The sequence below is a fragment of the Enhydra lutris genome, unplaced genomic scaffold, assembly GCF_002288905.1.
Source record: "Enhydra lutris kenyoni isolate GAN:26980312 unplaced genomic scaffold, ASM228890v2 scaffoldscaffold48, whole genome shotgun sequence".
NCBI lineage: Eukaryota > Metazoa > Chordata > Mammalia > Carnivora > Mustelidae > Enhydra > Enhydra lutris.
This window is the reverse complement of record NW_019154132.1, coordinates 9,795,059-9,821,986: the sequence shown is the minus strand read 5'-3', so window position 1 is coordinate 9,821,986 and position 26,928 is coordinate 9,795,059. Positions and strand designations below refer to the sequence as shown.

At 37.6% G+C, this 26,928-nt stretch overlaps 1 protein-coding gene across 1 annotated transcript in view; it reads left to right on the top strand.

Annotated features, from left to right (window-relative positions):
* LOC111156682 overlaps positions 1–26,928 on the top strand; it is a 181,648-nt gene that overhangs the window by 8,195 nt on the left and 146,525 nt on the right. The window contains exons 4-5 of the mRNA XM_022517711.1: positions 875–1,108; positions 25,805–26,068. Of these exons, the coding sequence (XP_022373419.1) occupies positions 875–1,108; positions 25,805–26,068 (498 nt within the window). The remainder of the gene's footprint in view (positions 1–874; positions 1,109–25,804; positions 26,069–26,928) is intronic.

Sequence of the window (26,928 nt, the reverse complement as noted above, 5' to 3'; positions counted from 1 at the left end):
AACTTTGTTATTTATTTTTACTAATCTACTACCTCAGCCCAAACTTAGCTTAGAATTCCTTCCTCACTAAAGCTCTCCAACACCTGTTTTCTTTTTCCTGTCAGCTTCTCGCCAGTGCATTGTCTCTCTTTCTAAAATGTCTCTCTACCTCCTGCCACAGCAAAGGAAAATTTACTCTCTAACAGCCTGACAAAATGTCACAGAATTACATGCGTTCCTTGGTGTCACCTAACAAAATCCTGGATCCCCAAAGAAATGCGCTATTGTCTCTCTTCCTATAAATGCCTCTCTTGGTCATTTCTGAAGGTCTCCATGTCATTACTGGGCCTTGCTGTGCAGTAATAAAACTTTGACTTCTTTCTCCTGTTAACCTGTTTCATGTAAATTTAATTTGGAGTCCAGCGAAGACCGTGAAGGGTAGGGAAAAAAAGGTTCCCTCTCCTACAGTGTCATATGGTCTGTGATTAGTGTCAGAGGTAAGGACTGTCGCCTTTCAAACTCTGAGTTGAAGCTCACTGCCCATGTTCACCCATCCCAGATAACCTTGAAGAGGCATGATGTGTGGTTTTTAGAAGTGTTGGTTTCCTGTTAATTCTATCTTATTATAATAGATGAATGGTTTCTGATGTCACAGATCATTAACATACCATGCTTAAAAATTGGCTAAACTTTCCCTGGCATAATTGGCAGGTTTGGCTTTTGACCTCCTAATTATACATCTCGTGTCCTCCCCTGTTATCATTACTAATACCTAACAATTACAGGTTGAGCGAAAATAATTGTCTATTTCCCCCCACCCCCGAGAAGCGCATTGTGGCTAATTGCGTGGTTTTACCCAGTTCCTGCATATTTTAGAGACCTGTCTTGTCTTTAGGTTGAGCAGGGTCAGGGGCCTCAGTGTCTTCAAATGCAGATGAAATGCCTAAGGGGCCTCAAGAACAAGGCTCCCCGAGGCTCTTACCTCCTCAGAGTGTCCTTGCTCCGTCGACCCGGTGGCTGTCCCATGCAGTGGAGGCATACAGAGCAGCTGAAGACCAGAACACACCCAGTGAGGCATGATGGAGACTTTTATGATGTGGGGCTGTATTTCCATGAAAGCCTTCATGTGGTAAGCAGGTCTTTTTGCACACATAGCACTTTTTCTGTAGTTTCTCCATGCTTCCTACCCATCCATCTTTTTATCCCAATTGATGTAGATTTAGATATTCAACTCTATGTAGTAAACAGGAAGGATTTCATTCATTCGTGCATGCATTCATTCAGCAAATACCTAGTGGGCACCTACTACGCACCAAACATGGGTTGTGCACCATAAAGGGACCTCCCTCTCCCCACCATGTCCAGTGTAAAATGGAAATGCTATCTTTATTTATCAAGAACACATAACGTGGATGCTTGGTCTAGTTCTTCATCTTTTTTGGATTTATGTGCTGGGAGATTAATGATGAGTGTTATTGGATGTCTTGTACATGTATACATGTGTAAGTAGCCAGGGATGCTGATTTTAGGTTAGAACCAAGCTTTGGACCAGAAGAGAAGTTGGAGGGATTGTTCAGAAAATATATTATGGATATAGGGGGATGTGTTTACCATGCAAAGAGATTACAGAGGAGATGGTGCTGAGTAAGGCAGGAAGAGATGGGTGAGATTAAAGAGTGAGTTGCAGGGATGAGAAGCAGAGCCTGGAGATCATCAAGTTACCTTTGGAAACAGAGAGGGGAGTCTCAGCTTCCTCTGGCCCTAAGAAAAAGAAAGGAAGTTGGGTTAATCCCAGTGCATTGGATGTTGGACATGAGCACAGACTATTCACAAATACAGAATTGCCTTTTACACTATTAATTTGAATGCATAAAACAAACATCTTGAGAGTCAATATAGGTATTGCAGAGTGATATTAAAAAAAAAAAAACCTAATTTCTCTCTAAAATAGAAGTGTGCTCTCTTTCCCCATTTCCCTTTAGGTTTTGTGCTAAAAGGTATCCTTTTAATTAATTTTAGCATGTGGTATTTCATTAAGGGTTGCAATGTATTATTCACATGAATATACTCTTCAGATAATATATTGTATTTATTCTGACCAACTGACAAAATTAAAATGGAATGTGAAGCCATAAAAACAAATGAGCCTTTCTATACAGTAGATCTATAAACTACAAACCTAGGAGGCCATCATTTACTTGTAAGGTCCAAGAAGAAAATTACCAACCTCCATTTTTTTGCCGCCTTTACTTGTTAGATATCTACGCTCCTTGAGGACAGTGTTTTTGTTATTGCTGTTGTTTGTTTGGTTGGTTTTTGTTTTTGATTTTTTAATGAGCAACAACTCTGTAGTGAGTTTTAAGAAATAGAAAAGATCTGGCATTCATAAAAGCCACACCATTGAATAATAAGTGTAGAGTGTCAGATGACCTCTCTGTTTGGAAGTTGACAGGTGCTAAAACCAAAAAAGCAAAGTCTGCCTACTGTTGGGAGCCATGTACTAATCAGACGTTCAGCGAAGGTTCACAGCGTAATCCTAAAATGTAGCCATGGTTGACTTCTGTTACAGTTTTGAGAGTTGGTAGTGTCGATGGGGATGGTAACACCAGGAGTCTCTTTAAGACAGAGACCTCAATTTTTCCCTGGATAGCATCCTCCCTAAGCAGAAAGGAATCCTGGCTGACAATGTTCACTGGGGAACCAAACCTCAGTTGGCTCATCTGTGAAATGGGCATAATATCTGCCTACCAGATACATTGTGAGAAAGGACTAAGAGAATAGTTGTGGAAATCCACAGTGCCGGTGTGTAGTAAGAGTCCAGAGGCTTCTTTTAATCATTGTTATAATTATTCTGTTTCTTTGATAAAGAAACTGTCTGTAAATTTTTACCCAGTGGACTTTCATTTTATTATATATAAGAGATGTTTATATGGTGAGTAACTTTCAAACTGACCTTTGCTTGAGAGCAATGTCAGTTAACATTTTCTTTCTTTCTTTCTTTTTCTTTCTTCTTTTCTTCCTTCCTTTTTTTTTTTTTTTTTTTCCTTCTAGTGATGGATCCCAAAGGCCTTTTGAAGGGGGGTATACCAGTGAGAGGAGTTAGTTTCAGGTTGGAAGGAGAGGACATTTTCCCTGGGGGAACCCACTGCCTCTATGGGACCAGAATTTGAGGACATGTTCTAAGAAGACAGCAGGCATAATTCAGCTCCTGTGCTGAGGTCTTGGTTCTCACCCTTCACCTCAGAGAAATTTCAGAAATGTGGTGTGACCTAAAATCTTAGTTATTTTAAAAAAGAATCCAATGTACCTAATGGGCTGTTACATTCATTTGCTACATTTTAATTAAGTACCAGAAATTTTAACGCATAGAGTTAGGCTACAGAGTATGTCATTTCAAAAGCTTGCGTTCTAGAGCCATCTGCACTAATACCTGTTTGATGCTAAAAGGTGGTAAAAAGTGTTGTTATTATTGTTTTTATGGGTTTAGAGGCCCATCCCTGGCTCCCACTATCAGAGTGTGAACTCTGAGGGCAGATGGCACATATATTGCTATGTTTGTTTTGAGAATATCCCACGCCTGTTTTGGGAGGATCCTAACAGAGTGTGCTAAAGATCTAATGCCAAGAGGACTGAAGAAGGGTACTAGGGACGGCTTCCGGGAGAGAGCCAGAACCACTACATGACTGAGGTTGTGAAAACATTAGTGTTAAAAAGTGCATCTAGTCTGTAGGGGAAAGCAGAGGCGGCCCTTCTTTCAATAGTAAAATGCATTTTTCCCTTCCTGCCAAAAAGAACAAAAAGTGTCTTGGAATAGTTGAAAAAACAACCCCAAATTTTCTTCCCCTGTGTCAGAAGCAAACAAACAAAAATAATTACCTCCTGCCACAGCCAAGGAAAATTTACTCCTTAACAGCCTGACAAAATGTCACAGAATTACATGCATCCCTTGGTGTCACCTAACAAAATCCCGGATCCCCAAAGAAATGCGCTGGGCTATTTCACATTCAGTGTATAGAAGAAAAGTACAAAATTCAGGACAAAAACAAAAACAAGAAAAGCACCCAAACCTCCAGAACTTGACAGGAAAGAGAAGTCATCTGAGGCTGTTCCATTTCAGAATAAAAATGCTGTTGCTCAAAGTCCCGTTCATTCCATTGGGTTCTACCCAATAACAGCAATTTTTTCACTAACCACACAATTCTGCCTGCCAGTCACTCTGCCGGCAGTCTGTGGGAGACTGACAGTTCAAACAGCAAGTTTTCCAGAAACACAACTTTTTAACAATAGGAATACACATGCACAAACACCTAAATGTGCATTGGGTATGTAATCGATATAGGGACATATAAGATATTTGTGTCATTACTTTTAAAATGCGAGTCTAAGACGGGGTCATCTCTATCGTAACTCCGCAAACAGGAGAAATTGACTTCGTAAGGTCTTTAGAGAGCACAAGGCATCTTACAAGTGCTAACGGGGTGGGGGAGATAGTCATCTACTCTCATGCAGAAAGGACAGACTGAGAAAACATTTCCCCCCAAAGAAGGGCAAATCCTAATTACAGAAGCGCCCAGAATGCTGCAGAAAATCTTGCTTTATCCACATGTAAGTCTACCTTTTAATGGATATTGGAGTGAGGGTACAATGATGCAACATCAAAGCTGGCATCCCTTTGGCATCAGGCTATGCCAGGAGGTAAATACTTGAAGGTTAAGGTGAAAAGGGCTTGGGAAGTCTCCAAAGGAGGCAGCAGATATATGGGTAAGCCCAACATAATATCACCCCAAACACCCACAAGACTACTTCCAGATACTGTCACTTGGATTTTGTCTAAATAATTCCACATCTTAGCATTGGTTTTCCTGTATTGCGAGAGGGAAGTGATCAAAAACAATGAGTTGACTGAAAAGTCTGAGCTTCAGTCCTCTCATGTAAAATGGGTAATAATAAACCCTCTTATGAATACTGTAAGAATTGTATTAAATTAAATTATAGATTTGAGACTTGGGCTTGTTTTGCCTGAAGATTTTGAAGTTTCTTGGTAGAGACACTTGGAACCTACTTGTCTTCAGACATCTGTCCTGGAAATATTTCAACCAGAAAACATTGCCTTCTTTGTTGATCATGTTCATTAACAACACATAGGCTAGGATCTTTGAGAAGGTATATGTCCCCCACCCTGCCAACTATGCCTTTTGTCTTTCAAGTTTGGCAAGATGTTAAACTAAGTTAAATATTCAGATTGTCTTAGTCTACCATTCTGCCAAAGCAGGAGCCAAAGGCATATTTTATTTTCGGATTAGGTTCTATAAACACCTGGAAATTCTAGATGAGATATGAGCCAGTGGCTTTTAGATGCATTGATAAACACTCAAGAGAGAAAAGGATATCCTTGATTATCAGAAATGAAGAGGAAATTGAAAACCAGACAGGGCAGTGAGTTAACTGGGGAGATGATCGATCTTGGGTATCTAAAGTGTTGGATTTCAATGACCATTCGGGAGGTGAGGCCTTGGACCCGTTAGGTATGGAGTTTTGAAGGAAAGTCTCCTGCATCAAACTACGATATTCAAGACTAGCCCAAAAAGGATAGACTGGACCAAAAAAATCTGCCCACTAATAGAGGGAAATAATAGGAAATTTCTCTTTCTTTAGGCTTTGTTTAAAATTTTATCTTTCCTATTAACCTAGCAATGTAAATCTTAGAATGGAAAATATATAGTAGTTGAAATTAAAAATTCAAAAGATACATTATATAGATTTAACCTTCTAAGTAGAGAGCTAATGGGCTGGAAGCCAGATTTGAAGACCTTGCCTGGACTGCACTAAAAGATAAACAGATGAAAAAAGTGAATTGATTTGGAAAGAATTAGAAGAAAATGTCTAACATGCAGCTTATAATTGTTCCAGAAACAGAGAATAGAGAAAAAGAGAGAATACATATACAAAGACCTAACAGCTATCAATTTCCCAGACTTGCTGGAAAACCCAAACTCTCAGATTAAGGGAGCAAAAGTTGTGAGCAGGACAAAGTAAAATCAATCCGCAGGTGGACACGTAGTGATGAAGCAGCAGATTGCAGTAGTGAGGACTGAAGATAACTGAACAATACATTCAGGGTCCTGAGAGAAAATTTAAGAAGATAGTTACCTAACTTATCATTCAAGAGTTGGTGCAGTTTTGACTAAGAATATTAAATTAACTTCCTAAAGCTGCCATAACAAAGGACCATAAACTTAGTGGCTCAAAACAAAGAATTTCATTGTATCACAATTCTGGAGGCCAGAAGTTTGAAGCCAAGATGTCAGTAGGACCTTTGTTCTCTTTAACGGTGTTGGGGAAGAACTGTTCTGTGCCTCTCTCTTAGCTTCTGGTAGCCCCAGGTGTTCCTTGGCAGTGGATGCATCCCTCCGATCATTTGTCTTCACGTGGCCCTCTCCCTGTGTATCTTTTTTTTTTTTTTTAAGATTTATTTATTTCTTTGACAGAGAGAGACACAGTAAGAGAGGGAACACAAGCAGGGAGAGTGGGAGAGGGAGAAGCAGGCTTCCTACTCAGCAGGGAGCCCGATGCAGGGGCCTCGAATCCAGGGTCCTGGGATCATGACCTGAACTGAAGGCAGACACTTAAAGACTGAGTCACCCAGGAGCCCACTCTCTCTGTGTGTCTTCACATCCTTTTCCCTCTGTGTGTATTTGTCTTTGTATCTAGATTCCCCCTTTTTTATAATGGGTTAGGACCCACTCTAATGACCTCATCCTAACTTGGTAAATCAACAAAGATCCTATTTCCAAATCCTGTCACATTCTGAGAACCTGGGAGTTAGGATTTCAGTATCTCTTCTTTCAGGGGACACAATTCAACCCATAGCATTATAGCCTTCTTAAGAACTTGCTAAAGGAACTAAAAAGAAATATCTTCTAAGAGCAAGGAAGAATGAAAGGACTAATGCCATCTTGAATTATTCTTTTGAATATTCTATATTTGAAATGTTTTATAATTTTCCAAAGGAATATTAAATAAACACTATGGCTTTTCTATTCAATTTTAATAAAATATTAGGGAATGAAGAACTTTTGAGTAGCAAGAGAAAGAACAAATGACTGTATAATTTGTAAATTAAATGATTATTTCTCCAACTAATGAACTCAAAATTAAATCAAGGGTTGGGACTAAGACATCTCTATTTTCACAAGATGTGTACACTGCAGTTGGAAAACACTGATTGAAACCAGTCATATATGTGTGGGAATCCATTTTGTTTATAATTACAAAGATGAAAAATACAGAAAACCATGACATAAGGAAAATCTTATTATAAGAAAATTGGATTGATCCTTTGAAAATTTGATGAAAATTACACTTTCTTCAGTTGTACTTGGTTTCTAATATTCTAATATTCTAATCTATGCAGATAAATAAATATGGAATCTTTAGTGCTGCATAGAAAATTGAAATAGAAAATATACTAAACTACCTTTTAAAAGTGTAAAGTCACATATTAAGAATTATAATGGTTATGATAACTGTTTTCACAATATCATTTAAAATATGTCATTATTCAAAGATGATATTTAAATATGAAACTTAAAAATATTATTGTACTTTGGCAATAGTATCTGAGCCGAAAGAACAGTTTATTAATTATTACATAAAAGTGCTATGCTTATAATTCTTTTTCATTGGGTACAGGGATTGGCCAACTTTAAAAAAGAGGATACAAATAATAGGTTCAAGAAGCAAAACCAGCAAAATTCAGGCAAAGAACATTGATTAATGAATTAAACAAAGAGTTCTGAAAGGTCATGTGCTGAAGTTGGGCTAGGCGTCAGGCAGCTCTAACAAACATGACCAGGCAGTCTGTGTGCAGCAGGTAACCCATGCTGACTCTGAATCTGCTGACATTACAGGGTTATTATTTCTGGGAGGATGTAGCATTCTGGAACAATTTCTCTAATGATTCCATTAAGACTATGGTTTCCTTCAATTTGAACTTACATATTTCATTGTTCACATTACCCTACACCACAAAGCAAAGAAAACCATGTCTTGGATTGAGGGTCTGTGTCACCAAGGGGGGAAAAAAATCACTCAATTTTGATGGCACTTAACCCCATTTGATTCGATAAGCACATCTGTTTTTTGAATCACATGCCAGTGTGAATGATGAAATTTTGTAAGTACTTGTTTAAAGGCAAAAAATAAATACAGCGGGCCAAGACCTGGTAGAATGGTGGTTAAGTGTGTGCTCTTTCTTAAACTGAATTTTGGTTCCAAAACCTACTTAGCAAAGTGACTTAGAGCAGTCACCCAATCTCCCTGTGCCTCTGTGATCTCCACATATAATAATCATCACAAGAAGCCCAATCTTGTTGATTTTACGTTGTTATTTACCACCAATAGGGTCATGGTCTAGGGTAAATGTTATGTAGTGCAGCTCAGGGCCAACATGCTTCAAGGACTAAAGTATTTTAAAGTTAGGAGCAAATCAGCTCTAAAATAACAAAAACAAACAAACACCAAATATATGCCTGAAACAAAGTTTTGTTTGATTAAAATATATCAGTATTTCTCTTCCTAACATGTCTATGACTCTATTGTTCGAAAGGATAAATGAGCAATTGTGAACAACATTTATACATTAAGTCCACCTTTTCCAAAAACCAGTGAAGTGTTTTAGACCAAAGTAGGGTTTTCGGTTTTCAATAATATTATGGCATTTAACCTCAAAAGCAATAAGTGAGGTAGACATTAATATTTCTATTTCACAGATGAGAGACTGCAACATGGAGAAATAATGCTAGTTACCTAAGATCTTAGCAGGGCAATGTTGGCAATGAAACCCTTGCTCTGTAACTCTGGATACCCAACTCTTTTCCACCTTCCAAAAGGGCTTTCCACTCACCCCAGGGGCATCACCAGTGTTCTCTTGGTCATCATTAGTGAAAATGGTCTTTTTATCACATCACTGTAACACTTCCCTTTTGAAACATTTGTTGACTTTCCATTGCTCTTAAGATAAATCACAAAGTCATGGATTCAAATTGCCATGGATTCAAAGACCTAGCAATGTGGCCTCAGCCCCTGTCCACAGTCTTTACCCCTATTAAATAGAGCAAACTTCCCATTATGTACCCAAGCACATTCTTAGCTCAAGCTGTACCTGAATTCCAGATACCCTACAAGTTTGGTGTGCCATTAGCCATTTGTTCCCAAAGTTAACTCCTACTTATCCTTCAAATCTCAACTTCAATCACTTTTGCTGTTGTTTATACACATGAATGATCTCCAACAAGATTTCATGTGTTTGAGGACAGAGGCCATACCATATTTATTGATGTGTCTTTCAGAGAATATAGTACTTGTACATAGTAGGCATTCAATAGACATTTCTAAAAAAGAAGGAAATGAAATGTGAAACTTTAGTTATAGAGATGCAATAAGCTTAAAGTAAATCCGGTTTTTCAAAAATGAGTACAAGAAAATGTCAAGATAATCTTAAGAGTCAAATCTTGAAAACAGTAGCTTCTAAAATGGAAATAGATCTGATTGAGAAGAAACAAATTAATTTGGAGGAAGAGATATGATTTTTACATTACTTATAAATGAGGAGCCCATCACTAGTAATGAGTAAGAAAATAAATATCAATGTTTTAAGGTTTTACAATTTCATGTTTATTTTTTGTTGTCTTCCTTCCTTAGTATATAAAAGCAATATTTTAGGTAAACATTTTCTAGAGAGAGAAGTGAGCTCATGAAGTCATGTCCTTGAAGCATGAGCATATTCAACAAAGCTCGTTTTCTTTTTTTTTTTTTAAAGATTTTATTTATTTATTTGACAGAGATCACAAGTAGGCAGAGAGGCAGACAGAGAGAAAGGAAGGGAAGCAGGCTCCCTGCTGAGCAGAGAGCCCGATGCGGGGCTCGATCCCAGGACCCTGGGATCATGACCCTAGCCGAAGGCAGAGGCTTTAACCCACTGAGCCACCCAGGTGCCCCCAAAGCTCGTTTTCAAATGAAATGCCTTCTGAGAATTTCCAGAGTACTTAGACATGCATGAGGACCTCCCTGAATGCACCTGTTTGATGTTATATTAACTGTGAACTTGATTATTTTAAAGACCAAGCAGACATTTCTCCAGATTATTTTTTGATATTTCTAAGTGAAAATAGTTCTATTGGCCTTTCTAATTATAGAATGCAATTACAAGCTCTTTATTAAGAAAATCATAGAATTTAAAAGGTATATGTAAAAATCTAGCTTTCAGCAAGCATGCACTCCTGTTATGGAGCTATATTAACTGCATACACACTTACCTTCCTTTTATTAGTCATTGTCTAACCAAAGTATTCTTTCACTGTGCAAATGAAAAGTAGGTTTAGTAAGTAAATAAATAAGCACTTCAACCTTAGGAAGAATTACAAGTAATAAAAGAGTTTTTAAAAAATATGAAAACCAGGCAAGTAGTTCCCTGAATTCACATTACCTTGCTTGAATTATTGGAAATCTTTCATGTTTGGTGTTAATTCAGATGGAAGTTACAAAGGTCACTGCAATGTACATGGCCAAATAGATTAATTTTATTTGTATTGTATAACATATTTTGCATATTGTTGTTCATTCATTCAGTTACCAATAACATAACATGTTGGGATAGATTAAAGATGGCCATAACTTCTTTGCTATTCCTCCTACTGAAAAACAAAATCTATGTTTCTTCCCCTTGACTCTGAGGGGGGAAAAGTTTGTGACTTTTTAAACAATGGAATACAATAGAAGTGATGCTGTCAGTTTCTAGGTGTCAGTTCTGAGTTTGAAAGTCTTTAAAAGATTGGCAGCTTCACTTCCTGTCTTACTGGAAGCCATAGTCTTAGGTGCTTGAGATGCTATGTAAAATAATTCATAAAAATCTACTTTGCTAGACCAGAAGTTGAGGCCCTGTGACTATAAGAGAGAGAGCTCCTGGGCAAGGCCTGGCTTTCTCTCTGTCTTTGCCAGTGTGCTTGGCATGTGAGAGAAGCCATCTTGGACACTCCAGTCCGGTCTAGCCACCAGTTAAATAGCATCAGGTGACCCCACCTGATGCTGTGATGCTGTGTGGAGTAGGTGAGTCACTGTGCTCAATCATGCCTCTTTTTTTGACCCATAGAATTGGCACTAATTTTTGCAACAAAAAGTAAGTGAAGAGCTTATTTATGTAATTCTTCATATGACCAAATACTGTCTCCAGAACTGGAGGAATAAAGTCAGCACCCTCTCCTTAAATTGCATGGGTAGCTGTTACAAACTGAACCTTGTGTGCTTAAAGGTAGGGGGGATCATTTTATTTCTAAATTCAGCTTTGAATCACCAAAAAGGCATTTGGATCTTGTACAAAATGGCTCATCCTTTAGTTATGCCACGTACATATAGGAAGGTAGAAATGGTAGATGAGGGTAAATAGAGAGGGCCCTGTTATGGACTGAAGTCTGCAGAACCCACCCCCCCATTTATATGCTGAGGTCATAAATCCCAGTACCTCAGAAGGTGACTGTATTTGCAGATCAGGTCTTTAAAGAGGTTAATTATGTTGAAGTGAGGTCATTAGGGAGGGCCTTAATCCAATATGGGGATGTCTTTATAAAAAGGAGAGATTAAGAAACAGACATACACCAATGGAAGACCGATGTGAGGGAGACAAGCCAAGGAGAGAAGCCTCAGAAGAAACTAACCCTGCCAGCACCTTGACCTTGGACTTACAGCCTCCAGAACTGTGAAAAAATCAATTTCTGTTTTTTAAGCCCACCCCATGGTGCTTTGCTATGGCCATCCTAGAATATGAATCCAGGGGCCCATGAACAAGTGGTGACAGTGAGCAACCTTTTTTTTTTTTTTTTCTAGTGGGAAAAAAGAAACAAGGATAGATTTGAACCTTTTAGAATTCAATATGTCAATCTGGCATTATTGAAACAAGTTCTGGCTCTCCTATTCCTCTGATGTAGCCACATTGTGTGTAGGAGGGTTTGGGCTAATTGTGGGGCACACATAAGTACCTCAGAAGCTTCAGGGAAAACCTGAGTTAGACGCCCCTTACTATCAGGCTATTTCATGTATCTATAGAATTTTAAGGTCTATCAACCAGTTAATATTTATACATCAGTGGGGAAAGGTATCATTATTATAGTAGTAGATGGGCACCATTTTTGTTTTACTGGAGGGAAATCCAATATGAATAAAATAGCAACTTTTCAAGCATGACATTTAATCCCTGCATGTAAATCAAACCGAGAATTTATTATTCATTATTAAAAGGGGTGGCATATTTTTATTACACTGAGAATGAAACACAAATACTGTGAAAAATTTAGTGCCTCTTCTTGAAATTTTAAGACACTTATCATGCAGTCAGCTGGCTGGTACTGGCACTCATTTTAAAATATAGCCATGAAATTAATAAGTTTGAAGTTTTATGCCTGAAAAGAGGATGCTCAATTTCAGTGAAATAGGCAAATTTATTTTTTATTTAAGGCTTCCTAAATACTTAAGATGGTAAAGTACTCCAGTAATGTTCTGATTCCAATATGTATATGAAGAATATAGTTCATATTCTTGTCATTATTAGTCATGGCCACAGTATTCTTCCCTGAAGTGCTTTCTGAAAACTGCATATATCAGAAACTGATTAAAATGACCTAAAGTATTAATTCTTAAAATATGATGAACCCAACATTTTGCAAGAGGTTATTTTCTATGTGACATTTAATATCAAAAAATTGAAATGATTTTAATAACTCATAGGAAGGAGCAGTCTTAGGAAAACTAGAACCTGAACATGATTACTTTTATTGATTATTGATTATTGCCATTAATAACGAATAATCTGGGAGTATATTATATTATGCAGTTTTAGAAAATTTTCCTTTATATTAGTTGGAGGAAGGTTTGTGTTTGTTTGTTTGTTTTTTGTCAGTGCTTGGAATGGTCAACTTCTGTTGGTCAAGAGGTCTCCCAGAGAACCTAGATTGCAAACAGCTTTACCTGAATGGCATGGATGGCCACTGACCATGCATCCCACTGTCAGCATTGATCTGGTTCTGCTAAGGTTCAACACTTCAGGAAAACACTTAATCTCACTGGCCTCAGTGTCCTCATCTGTACAATGGGAATCTAATACCAAATTCATAGGGATTTTGTGAGGATTAATTAATATGTTGTATAAATTACTGAGCATAGTGGGGTGCACATAGGAAATAATTATTTGCTATAACTATTTTTGTCACTATAGTAATAATCTACCATTTAGAATCTTCTCTGTTTTCCTCTGCGTTAGGTTTCCCCAGCTCTTCAAAGCATCCTTTCAAGAAATATTAGCTAATCCAGCCTTGATTTATTTCCTTGAAGACAGCTCAGTTTCCATTAAATTTATTTGATACTGTTTTGCCTGTACTCATTGCTATTGAGTGATGTGAGGGGTTTCAAGGCCTTCAGTGTGGAAATTCATTTTATTATTGTACCTCATAGTCTCTGGCAGAGAGGAAGAGTAAGATGTAATTAACTGCAGTGTGTCAAGTTCTTCACTATATTCTTAATACACACAATCAATACAAACTTCACACAACCCAATCTATTGTTAAACCCCCTTTACAGATAAGAGAAACTGAGGTTTTAGAGATGAGGACTTACCCAGATGTCAGAAGCTGAAATTGCATGAATGTCTTTGTATGAATGACCCCACAAACACTGAAGTTCACAATCCAGACTAAAGGAAGCAGCAAGAACTGATATATACATATATATATATATTTTTCCATATCTCTAAAGTATTCATCAATTCACATTCTATTTCTTTGTATTTTTACCAAACTTATTTCTATTTCTGAAGCCAAGTCCCTTTCTCTTTTAGGGTCTTTTCTGTCCTTTTGGAGGACAAATTTTGTATCATGTAGTAGACTAACATTTGGGAATGAGGCTCTTACATTACATGACATGGACAGGTGGTCATTTAATCTTAAGACTATTTGGTAGCACTAGAATGTGAATTTCTTGGGAGTAGGAACATGGGACTATTTTGTTCACTGTTGTATCTCTAGCACCTAGAAATGTGGCTGTCTCAAATATCTCTAACATGAACAAATCTAATAAATTCAGTCTCATTGCAGGCTTTAAATGGTCAACTATTGCCTGCCTCCTAATTGAATTTTTTTTTTTTAACTTTAAAAACATTTTGGTGTTTTATGCAGATTGACATTCTTTATTTTATTGCAAATGCTTTTGCGATGCCACAAATCTATCCTTGCCCTCTGTGTCTGCTCTCTACATCTGTTCATATCTGATGTAGTCAGAGTTAAGAATGCCCTAGTTACCAAATAGTAGTTCTTGTTCACTTTGCATGCAATTCAACAATCAAATCATTTTGAATTCTCTAAAGAGGAGAAACTTGCTTCTATATTTGAACTTGCTCACATTCAGAGGAAATATGTTTTAATATTTCAACATCTATACAAAATGCTTCACAATTACTTCTAAGACCTAATTCTCGTATGAACACTGAGCGAAGTCACAAAGGGCTGAGTAGGGTAAAGAAAGTCTCCAAGGCACATGGCCTGTTCATTGCCAAGAAGAGAGCCAGCTATCTTTTCGCATTTTTCGGCCTCATACATATACCAGGTTGTAGTCAATGACTTTTCAACCGATGGGGCTCTCAAAGCTCATGGTGAAGGCAGGGAAATGATTTCCGTTCAAACAAAAGCATCATGAGCTCAAGGACCGTTGAAAGTCAGTCTAGTAAACTGCAAATCGGATCACAGCAAGCCTCTGTTTATGATTTTCCAGTGGCTCTCCATGGCATTGAGAATAAAATCTAAATTCCTTACCTGGACCTTCAGACTTCATGCGATCTCATCTCTATCCCCTTCTCTCATTTTATTTAATACTCCTTCCCTGCTCATGTGTTTCACTCCACTCCTTTCCAGTCTCTGAATACAACCAGCTCATTCTTGTTGCAGGGCCGTGGGATTGCTTGTGTCTTCCTGCCTAGGAGGGCTCCTCCTTTCACTGTGATGTGGCTGGTCTCAGGTTAACTCTCCCTTTCTTCAACTAGATGTTCTTAACAGAATAGCTCCTCTGGTCATTTTCCAGTACATCACTATTTTATCTTGATTATTTCCAACATCAGTAGTGATAAGTCAGAGCGTTTGTTACTATTAAAATTGTCTTATTTGGCTATTGACAATCCCTTCCTGCTCTAGAGAGTAGCTCAAAGAGAAAAGGAAGTTTCTTTGTCTTCATTCCATTTTTTTTATCCTCAGTGCCAAAAATGGTACAATATGGGCATTTAATAAAATGTCTGTGAATGAATGATTGAATGAATGGAAGGAAGTGGTAAAGTGGGATATCATTTTTGATATAGTCAAATCAACAATTTAGTAGCTGGGAAAATGTGAGTGAATCATTACTTTCCCAATTGATTTTCCATCACCTGTAAAATGGGCTAATATTGATGCTATAATAGGATTGACATGTAGATCAAATGTGATAATGTGTACGTAAGAGCTTTGTAAAATAGAAAATGCTGCCCAGGTATTACTGTTATGAGTAGATATCTTTGGTGTGAAGTAAGTTGGTGGCCCAAAGGAAAAACGTTGATTGGCAATCATTGCCAGAAGTTTCTCCTTTCCAAATGATGTATTTGCCTGCTCCATGTAAAACCATTTGTGGTTAATTTGTTGGTCTTTGATCTAATCATGCTGCAGATGTTCAGGAATGCCATCTTTTTGTGCATTGAGGCTCAGTCACAGGGGCTTGGAAAAGTAATGGGCTGTGCCCAATTTTTCCCCAATGTGTTCAACTCTCAGGGACAATGAAGGGAAAATTTATCTTTTGCCTAACAAGGAGAAACTGAAAAGAAAATTCAACATTTTGTTTTCACAGTAAAAAAAAAAAAGGGAGGGGTATAGAAATCCCAGAACTGAATTTTCTAAATTAAAATATTCAATTAGATTTTGCCATCTCCCTAGAGTGAAATATTCTTAGTTGAACATTTGAGTAGCATGTGAAGAGATGAGTTATGACATATTGAGGTTGAGGTCAGGTAATGGAATTTCAATATAATGAGATGACATGCCATATATTTCCTCTTGATTTCAGTCATGTTTGATAGGAAAAGGGGGAAAGGTCATATTTTTTAGCCTGTAATTATTCAGGTATGAATCAGTTTGATTTTAGACAGAAATGTGGTTGCCCTAAGCTGTGTAAGTCATATGATCAAGGACACACAAACCTGTCTTATCTTTGTGTCCATATTGGATGGTGATACTCAAAGTGTGGCCTGAAGAACCACTTGAATTACCTTTACCTTGGCATACTTGTTAAAATTCATATTCTCAAGCCTCACCCCACGTTACTGATTCAAGGAAGAGAATGAGCCTGGAAATCTGCATTTTTTATAAGCACCCTTGGATAACTCTTACACAAATTAAACTTGGGGGACTGGGAGTCTAGATCCTTGAGGACACGTATGTTTATCAATATTCCTCAAATGGTTATGTTAGTTGTTGAGAAATCCAAAAATTAGATTCAGCGACTGTAGGTTTTAAGAGATCATGGAATTGAACACCCTTTTCAGGAAGTTTGCTCTGAATGACTAATTTGCAAGCTGTCTGGTGAATCTAGCCCTTCGGGAAGACCTGCTTGTTAAGGATCCTGGAGAATGGGGTTTCATTGTAGTAAAACTGTTTTTTCTTGGTAAGCCCATGTCTACTTTCAATGCCTGAACTCAGAGTAAGCAATTTAAGAGAGTACAGGCTGAAACACATGGAGGAAGAGCCATAGATTCTCAGTGTGTAGGGATCAAGAAGAGAAGTAAATAGGGTAGAGAAGAAAGACCATGGGCTTCTTCTCCGTGAAGCCAAGGTAGGCTTTCTAACGCTGCACCTCCTACATTCAGGAAGCATAATAGCGTGAATGGTTCTGCAGTAGATTGCCAAAACTCAGAAACCAGCTCCACTCTCTACATCTCTTTTCAGTGTGACTTGATGCTCGGTCTTTTTGTCTGATTTGTGTCATTCATAAAAATGGAGTTAATAACAAAATCTACTTCATAGAATTACTGTGGTGATTGAGTTGACAAGGATAAAATGATTTAAAAGGTGCCTTGCTTTTTGTAAACTTTCAACAAATGTTCACTTTTGATAGACTACCTTCTAGGATTAAGGAAAACAAACAAAAAATCAATTTTCTTTAGAAAAAACAGGGACCTGGAATGACTACATTTGCACAGGAGAGAGCATGGTTTTCCAATGGTGTAGAAAGTAAGATTTTTCTCTCAGAAGCTATGACAGTAGTAGCTGTCACCACCCTCTGTCCTTGATCCTTAGTCCAAGATAAGTTTCCAAGAATAATTACTTTCTTTTATCCCACAGCAGAAAGACTGGGGATTAGAGCTAATTTGTCTATTTATTTATCTTGGCTGAGGGAATGGAGAGGCAAATAATGGTACTATAAAACTCTCACTGGATAACCTAGATTAGTCTGTGCTGTGGTATCAATTCCCACTCATCTGTCCAGAGCTGTCTGCCTCAGAAAGAACATTTTGTGATTTCTACTGCAAATTAAGTGTATTTATTTACTTCCTGGACTCCCCTTATTCCTTAGAATGGTAGTCTTGGAAGACACCGTTTAGTTTATTACCCATTCTGTATACCTGCCACCTTCTCTTTGTCACTGCTGTCATCCCCCTTCCTCCAACCCCCAAGTACTACCAGCAGCATTTAATAAATGGTGAAATGAAGATCCAGAGATGGTAGGATTCCTACTTAAGTGAGAAGCTGGGATTTGACCTCATGTTTGTCTAATGCCAAAGCCCATGCTTTTTTTTTCTTTTTTTAAATATATTTATTTATTTGACAGACAGAGATCACAAGTAGGCGGAGAGGCAGGCAGAGAGAGAGGGGGAAGCAGGCTCTCCGCTGAGCAGGGAGCCCGATGTGGGGTTCGATCCCAGGACCCTGAGACCATGACCTGAGCCTAAGGCAGAGGCTCAACCCACTGAGCCACCCAGGCACCCCAAAGCCCATGCTTTTAACTACTAGGATATATAGTTTCTCTTTTAAAGCAGGGTAGCAATTAAAGAAGATGGGAATGAACAATTAGGATTCAAGTAATCTATACATAAAGTCAAGAGAACCATTTAAGATGCATTTAGAAAAATCAGAATCGAAGCCGTGTGTGAGCAGCACCATGGTAGACTTACTGGCAACAATTTAAGCATTATGGAGTATTCTGCTTTATCTATGGAAGGATAGACTATATGAGTATTTGCATGTTCTTCTAATATTGGCTTTGTCATGAACCTGACAAAAACCACTATACCCTTGACTTAATCTCCGGTGACTTAGACCTGTGGCTCTGAGCTCTTTTGGCAAAATAATCATCTTTATATAACAGTTAAGACTGGATTTGAGTAAATACAAGGCAGGGCCAGCAAAGGAGTCTACACTAGCTTGGTTATTCTATGGTAACAAAAAATCCTCATGACATCTCAGAGGCTTAATACAGTAGAAGCTTATTTTTCACTTAAGCTCTATGTCCACTCCAGGAAAGCAGAGGTTCTGTTGAACCCATTCTCATTCTGAGTCAAAGACTGTTTGAAAGAGCACCATCTGGAATGTCATTTGTCACTGTGGCAGAAGAGAACTCTCAAAGGTCTAGAACCAAGAATAAATGCTCCAGCCCGGAAGTGATACTTATTAGATTCACTTAAAGATCATTGGACAGAACCAGTCAAAGGTCCCACCCAACCACCGTGGAGCTTGGAAGTACAATCCTGACATATGCTTAGAAGGTGAAGAGCTAGAAATATTTAACCAACAGCATTAATGACATCATGACTTCTTAGGAGTGACTGGGAGCTTCCTAAAATTAGAACTGTTCTCACATGGTTTAACTTACCGTATAAATTGGCAAACCTTCCCATCAATGCAGGGTTCAGGTAGAGAATGAACAACTGTCTTTCATATTATAGAACCAATTTCTAACTGAGCAAGGGATTGAATATAACACCTTTTCTCTATTTTTGTGTTGTATATATCATCAGTAATTTTATTAGATAATCTGTATTTCTCAACAAATTTCTAAAAATGCCCTTTTCTGATGTCATTGTGTATTTACAACTCTTTTCTTCCTATAATAATTATTTACTTTATGTTTAAGTGCTTTAAAATTCTTAGAAGAACTTAGTAATTGTTATGAAAACACATAAGTCTCCTAGCCCATATCTGGGCCCCACCTGCCTGTACTTCTGCTTGAGGACCTGTAGATTAGAAATTATTATCTCAAAGTATTGTTCAAGCTGAACAATATTCAAATATCAAACAATATTCAAATATCAAAATTCCTTGGTTATAATAAGCAGAATTTGGGAAGAAGGATTTCCTAATAAAGAGGTTCTTATGAGCCTCTATGTGTGTGTGTGTGATGGGCAGACATTCAAGACAATAATTTTGACAGTACTTAATATGTATGTGTATGTATTATATATTTTAATATGTGCAAGTTTAATAGGAAATAATACTAGAAAGTTAGATTGTGGTGGGGCTGCATTAGGGCTTTAAGGTGATGCTAAGAAATTACAAATTATATGGTAAATATAAGGTGATAAGATGTCAGTTATGCAAGAAACAGCCTACCAAGAAGCAAAAAGTGGAGATTTTTCTTAACCAAAGTATCTGGAAACCTTTTGCTCAGTGCCAGAGAGAAGAATAACTATATGACCAAAATAATACAGTACAAAAAGAAAGAAAGGAAGAAAGAAAAAAAGAAAGAAAAAAGAAAGAATTTTCCATATGATATAAATATTTTTATATTATACTCAGGACTTCACAATAAAGAAATATGGATACTTGACCAAGTATGACCCTTTCTTTGACAGCCAATAATAAACTTTCCTGTTACATATTATAGATGGTGCTGTATTTTTAAGATTTTTTATCTTTGATATTTAACAGTTAGACTATGATAAGCCTAGGTGTTATTTGCATATTATTTTGTCTTGTTAGGATTTTCTGAGCTTCCTTGATTTTGTGGGTTGATGTCTTTCATCAATATTGGTAAATTCTCAGTGAATATCTCTTCAAAATTTTTTCTCTGCAACCATTGTCTCTCCCTTTTTCCTTCAGGACTCCAATTATGTGTATTCATTATTGTCCCAAAGGTTCTTACATGCTTGGATCTTCTTTTTTCTTTTTTCTGTTTTTATTTATTTTATCTTTGTGGAAATTTTTATTGATTTCTCATTGAGTTCATCTATTCTTTTCCTGCTATGTCCATTTCTACTGTCCACTCAATAAACTTTTCATTTCAAGTATTTTATGACTTTTTTGTTGTCGTTCTAAACTTTTTACAAGTTCTCTCCTGGAGTTTCCTCCCTTCAATTATTTATTTCTAACTTTTCCTCTATTTTTTTAATTCTAATTATGATTGTTTAATGTCTTTGTTAATTCTAACATCTGGGTCAGTTGTGGGTCAGTTTCCATTGGCTGTTATCTTTTGTCTAGACATCATATATTCCTGCTTCTGTTGGCCAGACACAGTATATAAAGGACTTGTAAAGACTGAAGTAAAAAATATTTATCCCCCACTAAAAAGCTGTCTCTGTCAGGCAGCTGGGGTGAGGGAATGATCTCTCTGATTAGAATTAAGCTAAGTGGGGGTTAAGTTATAGCTTTAGTTAGTTTTAATTCATCACTGTTTTTCAAAAGTCTTGAGAGATAAAAGATTCCTCCTTCCAGTCTGGCTTGGTGTTGAAACACCATGTAACTGGGACTCTGCTGTGTTCCCCAGCCCTGCCTCAGGACTTTTGTGCCGCTAGAGATCTTTCTTGGACTCTCACCCTGGACCCAATTACTCACATGCTGCTGAGTTCTGGATACAAGTCCTAAGGTTGAGAGTTGGTATATAGTGAGGACTCACTGTGCATCTGGGGGGCTCCTATGTATTCAATATTCCACATTAGTCCAAGATTGCTCTATGTTTGACCAGTTTCTCCTTCTATCTGTAAAGTCTCTCACCCAATGACAGGTCTGCTCCCTCACCTGTTTCCTAAGATTAAAGCCCCCACTGAGTCTTAGTTCATTTATGAAAGACTTATTCCTCTCTGAGATTTAGTTTCCCCTAAATTTCTTTGTGTCCTCAGTTCCCCCGAGGGTTCAATAATATACATAAATGTGTAACTTAACTGGTGTTTTTCTTTATATAATGGGAATTATGGTCATTTATGATCATCTCCCTCATAAGCAGAAGCAGAAAGTCTTCTGGTTTTTAAAGTTAAATTTAATTTTTTCAAGATTATATTTATTCATTTGAGAAAGAATGAGAGAGGGAAAGAGCACAAGTAGGAGAAGCATCAGAGGGAGGAGGGAAAGCAGGCTCCCAACTGAACAGGGAGCCTGATGATGTGGGGCTCAATCCCAGGACCCTGGGATCATGACTTGAGCCTAAGACAGATGTTTAACTGATTGAACCACGCAGGTGCCCCATGGGTCTTCTGTTTTTGAAATCACTTTGTTAATTTTTTTCTGATTATAAAAATAATAATCCTTTTCAAAATTCCAGAAAGTCCAGAAGATTGAAGAATACTTTATCAACATGCATTTTTGTCATTTTGAAAGACTATCCTAATCCTCTCTGCTTTGCTTCACTTTCATACTATTTGGTACCCAAGTGGAAAGAACTTTACTTTCTTTTCCACTTTTCCATGCAACCTTCAGCCTTCAGAATTCTTGTTTGTTTCTTGGATTTTGTTTGTTCGTTACTCTCCTTTCACATGCACATTCTGTTTCATCCTATGTCACCCAGTGAATTTAAACTGTATAGTGTCTCCTCCTTCAAAAAGTAGGCTCTTCTTGGTACTAAGAAAATTAGGGACATTGTGACCCCCCAGCCACCAGGACTCTCATGATGAGATGGCGGTGGTGGTTGGCAGAGACCAGTACATTTATTTCCCTCATTATATAGCATTCAATTACATTATATAGCATTCAATTCAATTATGCTCATGGAAATATTACATCATAAGACAGCTGTGGAAGTATTCAGGTTTATGGAAAGGATCCTCTGAGAGACACAATGAAACTTAGTGATCCTTTGTTGCCAAAGAGGAAAAGAATGAGTCCCCAGCTACACATTACAGAGCAACCGGTCTCTCCTATGATACACGGTGAGGGAAAAACACTGAAAGATTAAATAAGATAAGACAACTATTGTCACATAAAGTAAATTCTTTTATTTGATAACGTATAGCTCTTATCCTGCTTTTCAATCAATACCACTGACTAGATTTTGTCATGTTCATATACTATTTTTTTTTTTTTCCAGCAGTCAGGGTAGTTGCATGTGACTCTTCTATCTTGTGAAATAGGTTGCAGTGGAGTTTCCTTTTGTGCATGAGAATTGGCTTCTTATTTACACGGTTACAACAGTCATGTGCTAGCCTGGTGGTTATAGGTTATGTCTGGTAGCCTTGAACAGTTGTTTCTCATATGCAAAATGATACTGGTATTTTACATTTTTACAGATGAATTTTTACCTTGATATGTTCTTTTCTTCTTTATTAAATAAACTGTAATCTAACTCATCTTGGAAATAGTTGAGATAAAGCCTTCAGATAATAATAATAATATTAATAATTATGTGCATTTCATGTTTTTATGAACATTTTTATACTTACTGTCCAGCCTGATATTTGTATCAATTTTGTGAAGAAATGCTTATCCCCTGGTCTTTTATTTGTTTTATTTTGTAAACTTCATTTACTTATTCTAGACAGAGCACAAATGGGAGGGTGTTGGGGAGAGGGAGAGAGAATTTCAAGCAGACTCCGAGCTGAGTGGGGAACCCGATGTGGGGTATGATCTCACCACCCTGAGATTATGACTTGAGCCAAAAATGAGAGTCTGACACTTAACCATCTGTGCCACCCAGGTGTCCCTCCTGGTCATTTATCAGTGAGGAGACTTGAGTACACCAAAACTTTGATACAAAAAACAGAAGTGATAGCCTGTGACCACAGAAACTTAACAATAGAATTGGGTCAGTATGGCTCAAATTCTTACTTTATCTACTTTGAACATTATCACTGAGTTAGATCAGGTTAGTACAAGGCGGTGCTTCTAAAGTCAGGGATGAGAATAGATAAAATTATTGTAATGGCCTCAGTTCAGCTTTATTTTTAAATGATGATCCAAAACAGGTTTCTGACTCAATTTTTCCTCTTCCTCTTTCTCATTTAGGTTTTATTTTCCTATCACAAAGTTTACTCACAGCCAAATAGCCAAATGAAAAGTATGGCTTGATTAAGAATCTCTTTTGTCAGTAATTTGTGTCTAATGTTTTTAGCTTTCCCATGGGCTGTTGTAGAAAATGGTAAATCTGGTTTAAATGAAACCTGATCCTGTTAATGGTTTAATAGCAGCTGCCACAGGGTTATGGTATTTTTCAACAGATGCTTCTGTTTCATTTTAAACATAAACTAAGTCTTAGAATATTTACATAAATCATATAAAATATGCCTACACGCTTTTGGATAAATTTATAAAATAATCTTAAGCAAGTCTTTATCTTTGCCCATTTGTAATTAGTCACATAGAATTTTAAAATGAAACTGAAGCTTATACTCTATTTTTTAAAAAAAAGGCATTTTCATGTCTTGCACTTCCCTAAAATTCTTTTTTTTAAAGATTTTATTTATTCATTTGAGAGCAAGAGAGTGAGAGCAAGGGGAGGGGTAGAAGGAGAGGGAGAAGAAGATTCTCCTCTGAGCAGGGAGCCTGATGCAGGGCTTGATCCCAGGACTCTGGTTCATGACCTGAGTTTAAGGCAGATGCTTAACTGACTGAGTCACTCAGGTGTCCCCTAAACTTCTTTTTTTAAAGGCCAAAGCACAGGCTCCATCTCTACAACAGGGGACCTGAAAAGATGGTTTGGTCAATCTGATCATTTCATCCGTCCTTATGCCTAACACTGTTTATCGAACATTGACAGGTTGCTTATACAGTGACATGCATTATAATGTCAACTGAAATAAACAGGATAGTCACAGAATTAAATGGGACACTATTTTTCTTTCAAGAGGTAGACCTTTCAATAGTAATGCAAGCTATCATTATGACTAGGAATAGTTTCTCTGGAGTTTGTTTAACCACCTTTTGAAAAAGCATGTCTTTGATGTCAAGCACTTGTGCTGGGTACATGAGCACTACAAAGATGAGTGACAGGCAAGTAGAACCATGATGGTGACAATTGATAGAAACTGTTATACAATAGAAGGGCCAGCTCAAGTAAAAAGGACTCAAATACAGTCTCTGGTGTTAGGTAACAGATTACAAGTTTGATTCCCAAAGACCATAGTGCCGAATCTTGAATAGGCAGGGACAAATTTGTCTTGTTGCTTGGGTCCCATTTTCATGGCAGTGTGTTTGCTCAATTACTTTGGACTGGAAAGGTTATTCATGTAAATGCATCCAAGAGTGAGTTTTTCTTTAATTTTTTTTTTATTTGCGTGTAGTTGACACACATGTTCCATCAGTTTCAGGTGTATATAACATAGTGAACTGACAAGTTTAAACATTGTGCTGTGCTCACTACAGGTGTAGCTACTATCTGCCACGATACAACACTGTTACAATATCATTGTTTATATTCCTTATGCTGCACCTTTTCTTCCTGTGACTTACTCAGTCCATGACTGGAAGCCTGTATTTCCCACTCCCCTTCACCCATCTTTTTTTTTTTTTTTTTTAAAGATTTTATTCATTAATTTGAGAGAGAGAGAGATCACAAGTAGGCAGAGAGGCAGGCAGAGAGAGAGGGGGAAGCAGGCTCCCTGCCGAGCAGAGAGCCCGATGCGGGGCTCGATCCCAGGACCCTGAGATCATGACCCGAGCCAAAGGCAGAGGCCCAACCCACTGAGCCACCCAGGCGCCCCCCCCTCCCCGATCTTATCCAGCCTCCCATCCCCTTCCCCTCTGACAACCATCACTTTCTTCTCTGTGCTTATTGGTCTGATTCTGCTTTTTGTGTATTCATTTGGTTTTTGTTTGTTTGTTTTTATTCTTGTTGTTTGTTTTAGGTTCCACATATGTGAACTCATATAGTGTTTGTCTTTCTTAGTCTGACTTACTCTCTAGATCCTTTCATGTTGTTGCAGATGTCATGATCTCACCCTTTTTTTTTTTTTTTTTTTTGTCAGAGAGAGAGGGAGAGAGAGCCAGCACAGGCAGACAGAATGGCAGGCAGAAGCAGAGGGAGAAGCAGGCTCCCCGCCAAGCAAGGAGCCCGATGTGGGACTCGATCCCAGGACACTGGGATCATGACCTGAGCCGAAGGCAGCTGCTTAACCAACTGAGCCACCCAGGTGTCCCTGATCTCACCCTTTTTAATGGTTGTGTAATATTGCATTATATATAGATATTCTACACACACCACATCCTCCTTCTCTATTTGTCTCTCAGGAGGGAGCTTTTAGGTTGCTTCCATATCTTGGCTATTATAAATAATACTTCTGTGGAAAGCAGTATGAAGTTTCCTCAAAGAAAACATAGAAATACCATGTGATCTGATAATCCCATTACTGGGTATTTACCCAAAGAATATGAAAACACTAATTTGGAAGGATATATGTACCCCTAAGGTTTATTGCATCATTATTGACAATGGTTAATTTTTAAGGGCAAAAAATAGAAGTAAGACCCACTATTTACTTAATTATAAATTGGACATAGACATCATTGAATATAGTGTGTTTCCATGTACAAGTATCCTAATCTTCCCTTGTCTTGGTATCTTTTCCTAGGTACTCCCTCCTAAGATAGATGTGAAACCTGGCATGGCTTTCTTGTTTGAACTCTGTCTCCTTCGTGGGAAATACACTTGTTTTGACTGGGTTGTGGGCTGGGCAGCCTTCCCTTTGTGTGATAACAACTTTGATGTAGTAGAGGGAAAATTCAAGTGTCCCCTTCTCCGAGGACATTATGATCAGAGACTCGACAGCTTTAGGAAAATGGAAGATTTGATTTGCTTGGACTTGGACCACTGGCTGTGCAATCTCTACTTTCAGGTTTGTAATATGATTTTGTAAGTGGAAAAAAGAATTTAAAATTTTTCTAAAGCTGCTTATTTCTAGCCTTTACCTTACTTTTTATGCTTTGAAAATTTCAACAAGGATCATAAACCTGTTAAAGCTATCACATTCTGGGCACCTGGGTGGCTCGGTTGGTTAAGCCACTGCCTTTGGCTCAGGTCATGATCCCAGAGTCCAAGGATCAAGTCCTACATCTGGCTCCTAGCTCTGCAGGGAGTCTGCTAGTCTGCTTTTCCCTCTGACCTTCTTTCCTCTCATGCTCTCTCTCTCTCTCACTCTCTCTCTCTCTCGCAAATAAATAAATAAAATCTTTAAAAATAAAAAAAAATTAAAATAAAATAAAATAAAAGTAATCACATCCTAATGCTTTCTTGATGCCGATTAAATTGATTTCTACAAAGAAGGAATACAATCCTAGGATTGGCAGAAATCTTAAAGAAAATTTAACTCAAACTTGTAAGTCATGAGTGGCCCAGAAAAGTTACCCAAATCCTTCAATTCTCATTTTATAATTTGTTGCTGCTGGAGCTGATCTGTCCCAGCAACTTGGGTGTAAGGCTATGATGTTTCCTTATCAGAAGTACTAACTGAGCTACTATTATGTATTGGGCACTGCTTACTCTATATATACAAATGAGATCAGATAGAGTCTGTGCCTTCTGGACGGTTGCCATTTATTTGATGAGATAAGCATGTATTCATAAAAAAAAAAAAACAACAACAACAATTAATGACCCACATTTCCACAGGATAAAAATGGCCATTACAAAGCTCCCTTTACCACCCATACATACTCCTTAAAAACATGCTATATTATTTACCTCAGAAATTAAAAA